This window comes from Charadrius vociferus, unplaced genomic scaffold (genome assembly GCF_000708025.1).
Source record: "Charadrius vociferus isolate BGI_N301 unplaced genomic scaffold, ASM70802v2 scaffold183, whole genome shotgun sequence".
Taxonomy (NCBI): Eukaryota; Metazoa; Chordata; class Aves; order Charadriiformes; family Charadriidae; genus Charadrius; species Charadrius vociferus.
This window is the reverse complement of record NW_009648250.1, coordinates 3,929,090-3,936,470: the sequence shown is the minus strand read 5'-3', so window position 1 is coordinate 3,936,470 and position 7,381 is coordinate 3,929,090. Positions and strand designations below refer to the sequence as shown.

General features: G+C 41.1%; 1 protein-coding gene across 1 annotated transcript in view; it reads left to right on the top strand.

Annotated features, from left to right (window-relative positions):
- The window catches only part of NSA2 (NSA2 ribosome biogenesis homolog (S. cerevisiae)), a 5,499-nt gene extending 5,142 nt beyond the window's left edge, over positions 1-357 (top strand). Inside the window, exon 7 of the mRNA XM_009884306.1 lies at positions 82-357. Coding sequence (XP_009882608.1) covers positions 82-149 — 68 coding nt within the window. The 3' untranslated portion in view covers positions 150-357. The remainder of the gene's footprint in view (positions 1-81) is intronic.
- Positions 358-7,381: the final 7,024 nt, after the last annotated feature.

The window sequence follows — 7,381 nt, the reverse complement described above, 5'->3', positions numbered from 1 at the left end:
ACTTTCAAACATAGAAAAATCTAATTTATTATATGAACTATTTCAAGCTTTTGTAGACATTTAATTGCCTTTTCTCTTCAGGGAAATATGCACAAGTAACAAACAATCCAGAAAACGATGGCTGTATTAATGCAGTTCTACTTGTTTAAGTTTTGTTTGATACTAAGCGTTGGACATGGGCTCCTGCAAAATCAGTGCAGTTTCAACAAGTTTGCAAGATCTCTGGAACCTTCAACCAATCAAGAACATTGACCCCACAAGCTGGTGAGGAACTTAAACGTGCCAGAAACAACTGTTTGGGGTTTTGTATTTGTGTTTGTTCAGCTGAACACTGTCCAAATAAAATGACTCGATTTTCATGTTTTGCTAACATGGTACGGATTTGATCTAAACCTTCTTTGTATTTTTACAGCAGCAGTTTTCTGGCTTAGATATATCTTCTAAATACCTAATTCAGTTCACATTCCTAGTGATGGGAAATACAGCCACTGTCTCACATGATGGCCTACTGTAACAGCTAAAGGTACAGATGAACATACTGTTGTATTCTGCTTCTGGGAAAGCAGAAGAGCTGGAAGAATGCAGCTAGAATCTTACTGCAGACTGACATCAGAAATTAACCACTCACTTTGATACTTGCACCTACAGAAGCATGGGCTTGAGAACACGTTAGCAGCAGCAGCGGGGAAATACCTAAAAGGGCAGCTGTTTTCTCCCCCTGACCCCATTAACTCATGTCTTTCTCGCCTTTGCTTCCACGACTGCATTAGTGGAAAGAATAGGGGCTGGAGAGTGTACCGCTATAGTAGTTCCAGGCAAGAGGAGAACAGCTTCAGAAGTTTAAATTTATGAAGTTGTAAGGGGTTTAAGGTGTGAAATTTGAAAATGGTGTGACAACCCTGATACAATCACTTGTAGCTATTTTGGTGGCTTTAAGAAACACTCAAGAAAAACTAAAGGTCACAAGCATCAGCTGATCAATCTATATTTAGCTTGCATCCTCAAAATACAGGAAACAAAATCTGCTTCTTAACTGGAAGCTTTCAGCAATGCTGTATACAACTACATCAGTAATCTTCCAGTCACGAATTTGGTGGTAAACTTAGCACAATCTACCACTACAAATAAGCATACTCACCATTTTATATTCCTACTCTTAAACAGTACTTCAAGGCAAGGAGCTTTTAACGTAAATTTCAAGTCAAATCCTTACAAACTTTCTCCAGTTTATGAGGATAGTCTCACCCTTCAACATTGTAAGAAGGAAATTTTCAAACAAAACTCTCAGAAGCCAGAATGTGAATAGATTGGCATTGTGTTTTTTTGCATTTACAAAAGTTTCAGGCTAGAGATGGTCACATGTTCAATAAGCAGGTTGAGTAGCAAGTTGTAGAATCACCGAGTAGTTAGGGTTGGAAGGGACCTCTTGAGGTTGTGTAGTTGCAAGCCCCCTGCTTAAAGCAGAGTCAACTACATGTCCAAGGGCCATGTTCAGTCAGGTTTTGAGTATCTCCAAGGATGGAGACTCCATCATTTCTCTGGGCAGCCTGATCCAGTGTTTGACCACTCTTATGGTTTATATAAATATATATATTAATTTATATAAATATAAAATTTAATATAAAATGGTCTTTTATATTTAAAGAGAATTTCCTGTATTCTAGTTTGTGCCCACTGCCTCTTGTCCTGTCACTGGGCACCACTGAGAAGTGTCTTGCTCCATCTCCTTTATACCCCCCCACCCAGGTATTTGTACCCAAGGTAAGATCCTCCCAGGCTTTCTCTTCTCCAGGCTGAAGAATTGCAGCTCTCAGCCTCTTGTATGACAGATGCTCCAATTCTTGAATCGTCTTCATGACCAGATCATGTTTCAAGATCTGGAATTCTGGCCAGGAAGTCAAGCTACCTGCTTTTGTACCAGCTTTCTAACTTCTCTTGTGCTATCTGCACTAAGAGGCAGTATTTAACTATACCAAAGTCTTCTCCTCTTACAGGCTATTTTGTTAGTTTAACACATCACCCTAGTCTAGACTTAATATGTTGCTATGATTTTTACTACTTCATGTAGTGATTTGAAACTAAAAGAGGGTCACAAGCCTGTAAATTGTTTGCTTGGAGAGAAGGCATTTTTTCAAAACAGATAAGCCTCCATTTAAGTTCTTGTTGCTTTACCCTTTACTGCACATTAACAAGTAACATGGACAGAATAATTTAATTTTCTACAGCTGTCTCAAGAACATTACTACATTTTGTGCTATAAATACATGACTTGTTGGCTGAATAACACAATTGTTGTACTTAAGACATTTTAATATACCACGATGACACGCCAGAAGGCTGTGCTGCCTTACAGCGTGACCTCGCCAGGCTGGAGAGTTGGGCAGAAAGAAACCTTATGAAGTTCAACAAGGGTAAGTGTAGGGTACTGCACCTGGGGAGGAATAACCCCATGCACCAGTACAGGTTGGGGGCTGACCTCCTGGAGAGCAGCTCTGTGGAGAGGGACCTGGGAGTCCTGGTGGACAACAGGATGACCATGAGCCAGCAATGTGCCCTGGCGGCCAAGAAGGCGAATGGCATCCTGGGGTGCATCAAGAAGAGTGTGGCCAGCAGGTCGAGGGAGGTCATCCTCCCCCTCTACTCTGCCCTGGTGAGACCGCATCTGGAGTACTGTGTCCAGTTCTGGGCTCCCCAGTTCAAGAAGGACAGGGAACTGTCCTTTGCTGGAGAGGGTCCAGCAAAGGGCAACGAAGATGATTAGGGGATTGGAACATCTCTCCTATGGAGAAAGGCTTAGGGACTTGGGTCTCTTTAGTCTAGAGAAAAGAAGATTGAGGGGGGATCTTATTAATACTTACAAATACTTAATGGGAGGATGCCAGGGGGATGGGAGTAGTCTTTTTTCAGTGGCGCCCAGTGATAGGACGAGGGGTAATGGGCATAAACTTGAACATAGGAAGTTCCATCTTAACATGAGAAGGAACTTCTTTACTTTGAGGGTAGTGGAGCACTGGAACAGGCTGCCCAGAGAGGTGGTGGAGTCTCCCACTCTGGAGACATTCAAAACCCGCCTGGACGCTGTCCTGTGTAACGTGCTGTAGGTGACCCTGCTCTGGCAGGGGGGTTGGACTAGATGATCTCCAGAGGTCCCTTCCAACCCTAACAATTCTGTGAATTCTGTGAACGATGTAGGGAGTGTGTTACAGCATTTCTAGTTGGCTTGTCTATAGCAAACTATGTTAATAACTGCTAAGTTTACATCATCTTGCATAGTTGGTATAAACAGCTGTAACATTCAGAACAGCCTATTCTAAGGCTTTTTTTATAGAAGTCTGATGCATAAGCTAATTAAGTACAGGAAATTGTTTTAATCAATAAAGATTCTTCAATTAATCATTTTTGAGCTTAGTTCTAGTGAACTGAAGTGAACCACCTTAAAACATACCTCCTGTATAGCAGAAAACTCAAAATACTGAAAACCAATAAAAAAAATAATCACAAAATATAAGTTTAATTACTACTTCAAAACATTTCAAAAGCAGCCAAGACAGCACTAAAAAAGGAAAAACACTGTAACAAGACTTAAGTACCATACTCAGAACAGCAACACATCTTTTATAAGATTTATAAACAGGGTATCACTAGTTTAGAAAATATCTAACACCACATTTGTGAAAATAAATTTAGAAGTGTATCCTCTTGGAAATAAACCTTATAGAATGGATACTTAAAGCAGAGAAGCTGAAACGTAGACCTATTTGTTGCTATGTTTAACTTAGTAGTGCTGGTGACATTGTAAATGATCAATTTGATTACTGACATCTACAGATGAAATGCTATAAAAAAGCAACAAACCAAGGTCAGACATAATTTCAGATAAGTTAAACACTTTTCAAATAAGACATGTATACATTTTCATGTAAAGGGCTATGAAACATGAGAACAGCAAACAAGAATTCTGCATGAAATGAAAATAGACCAAAAGAGGATTGTGGGAGAAGCAAAGCAAAAATCCTGTTAAAAATTAACAAGCAATACAAGAGACATTTGAACAAATGTTGGATTCAAATACAAAACCATTTATCATTTAAGTGTAAAGCTGAAGTCACAAATTAATGCTCTTTAAACTCTATTGCTAGACTAAATAAAGCTCAAAAATAATACTGCTTGCTTTCACTGTACACATGTAGTTCCACAGCACGTTGTAATAGCATTTGGTACAAACTTGTATAAAGTTGATGTTTTAATCATTGGTTGCTGGTGCAATAAGATCTTAAAAATTCTTTAAGAGTTTGGTGGTAGTAAGACAGACAGTTAACAGAAAAAAAAAAAAGAATTGAAATTGTCCAAGCCTAAAAACCACTGGTTTTCCCAAGGTAAAACACTTCAGCCAATACAGTTGTCGGATATATTGTTCCCTTGTATTAGTATAGAAGAAGGCATAGCCCATTAAATTACTGCTCCAATGGGACATCAGTACAGCAATGAAAACTATTACTTAAAGTCAGTATTTTGATTTTTTTATTTACTACAAGATGATTGATGCCAAAGAAGTTGTTATAGAAGTAAACTGCACCCTTTAGTTCAAAGTACTGCTGCAATCACAATTACAACAATGTCCAGTTTTCAAGACTGCACTGGTTAACAGAATTACTAATTGCACCCCAACTACCCACATTCTGTACCTAACAGTCTGTCCGTCAGCTGACTATCTCAGGTACCCCACATTTACAGAGGTATCTACTCAAGAATACACTTAGAGATGTGCATTTAAGTTCAGTATTTAAAACTGACTCACTGAAATGAGATCAGAAATTTGATTGTTCTCAGTAGAAACCAAGACTGACCTAATCTAATAATCTTGTCGTAACATTTATGGATTCAATATGCAAATGTCTTAAAAGAAAGATACTAACTGAAATCAGTTCCAGCTTAGCCATGAAAAGTAAGAGCCACATGAGTGACATTACCTTCTCATGAACACTGTTTTCTGACTTCACAGGGAATACAAGCGATAAATGTATGTATCAAAAATCTATCCAGAACTAATTGAAATAACTGGGACTCACTTTTCATAAGCAAAAGAATCCTTGACTTTTTGAAACTGAATACATTTGTATCAATTGAAGTATTTGGCATATTAATCTTCAGTAAAGCTTGCTCTGAAAATATAAGATGAGCCACAATACGTGGAAGAAGGGACTGACCACTTAGGAAGAGTGCAAGAGTGCTGTCAGGGTATGCAGGGGTGAAATGGGGAAAGCCAAGGCAGCCTTGCAATTGAACCTGGTGAGGGACGTCAAGGTAATAGGAAAGGTTTCTTTAAGTATATAGGAAGCAAAAAGAAAACTAGAGAAAATGTGGGCCCGCTGTTGAGTGAGACAGGTGCTGTGGTAACAGATCAGAGAAGGCAGAGCTGCTGAATGCTGCCTTTGCTTCTGTCTTCACTGTTCGGGCCAGTCCTCAGGAGTCCCAGGCTTTGCAGGTAACAGAGAAAGTCTGGAAGAGGGCAGACTTTCCCTTGGTTGAAGACAAACAAGTTAGAGAACAATTAGGTAAACTGGATACCCACAAGTCCGTAAGGCCTGATGGGATGCACCCGCGAGTGCTGAGGGAGGTGGCAGAAGTCATTGCTGAGCCACTCTCCATCTAAGAAAGGTCCTGGAGAACAGATGAGGTGCCTGAGGACTGGAGGAAAGCCAATGTCATTCCAGTCTTTGAAAAGGGCAAGGATGACCTGAAAGACTACAGGCTGGTCAGACTCACCTCCATCCCTGGAAAGATGATGGAACAGCTCACTCTGGGCATCATCTCCAAGGATCTGGAGGAAAAGAAGGTTATCAGAAGTAGTCAACATGGATTCACTAAAGGGAAGCCACAGGTCTGACTAATCTGATAGCCTTCTATGATGGCATGACTGGATGGATGGGGGTAGATGAGGGGAGGGCAGTGCATGTTGTCTACCTTGACTTCAGCGAGGCTTTCAACACCGTCTCCCACATCATCCACACAGGCAAGCTTAGAAAGTGTGGGTTAGATGAATGGACAGTGGGGTGGATTGAACAGTGGCTGACAGAGCTCAGAGGGTTATGGTTAGTGGTGCAGGCTAGTTGGAAGTCAGTAACAAGTGATGTTCCTCAGGGGTCAGTACTGGGTACAGTCCTGTTCAATATATTCATCAATGACCTGGATGAAAGGATAGATCATACTATCAGCAAGTTTGCTGATGACACGAAACTGGGACGGGTGGCTGACAACGCCAGAAGGCTGTGCTGCCATTCAGCATGACCTGGACAGGCTGGAGAATTGGACAGAGAGAAACCTTGTAAAATTTAACAAGGGCAAGTGTAGGCTACTGCACCTGGGGAGGAATAACCCCATGCATCAGTACAGGTTGGGGGCTGACCTCCTGGAGAGCAGCTCTGTGGAAAGGGACCTGGTGGACAGCAAGGATGACCATGAGCCAGCAATGTGCCCTGGTGGTCAAGAAGGCAAATGGCATCCTGGGATGAATCAAGAGGTTCAAGAACTGGGAACTGCTGGAGAGGGTCCAGCAAAGGGCTACAAAGATGAGGGGACCGGAGCATCTTTCTTATGATGAAAGGCTGAAGGACTTGGGTCTTTTCAGTCTATAGAAAAGATGACTGAGGGGGGATCTTACCAATGCTTATAAATACTTAAAGGGAGGGTGCCAAAGGGACGGGAACAGGTTTTTTTCAGTGGTGCCCAGTGATAGGACAAGAGGTAACAGGCACAAACTTGAGCATAGGAAGTTCCATCTCACTATGAGGAGGAACTTCTTTATGTTGAGGGTGGCAGAGCACCAGAACAGGCTGTCCAGAGAGGTTGTGGAGCCTCCGATTCTGAAGACATTCAAAACCCGCCTGGACGCTGTCCTGTGCAACCTGCTGTAGGTGACCCTGCTCTGGCAGGGGGGTTGGACTAGATGATCTCCAGAGGTCCCTTCCAACCCTAACCATTCTGTGAATATACTGCATTCAACTGCCCTTTTTTTAAAGCCACCAGCCCTCACAAATCCCAAATCCTTAGCAATGCAATGTGTTTTCTAGCTTTTTATTTTATTTTTTTTTTACACAAGAAATCTTAGTAGTAAAAGACAAGCCACACAGAAGATAACAAAAGTTTTGTCTCATATGCTTTATAGAAAATGCTTGATTAGTTTTAGAAATGCTCAAGGTTCACTTGAATATGCTTACAAACAATCATGAAAGCTCTTGTACATTTACCAGTCATGGGGTTCATAAGGAGTACTTATATCTACATTGATAGGAAGTTACAACTACGTGCAATAGTTCAAGAAACCCAGACTTAACTCAGTAATCCCATGCGCCGGTATCTGAAGTTTAGGTAATATACGTTT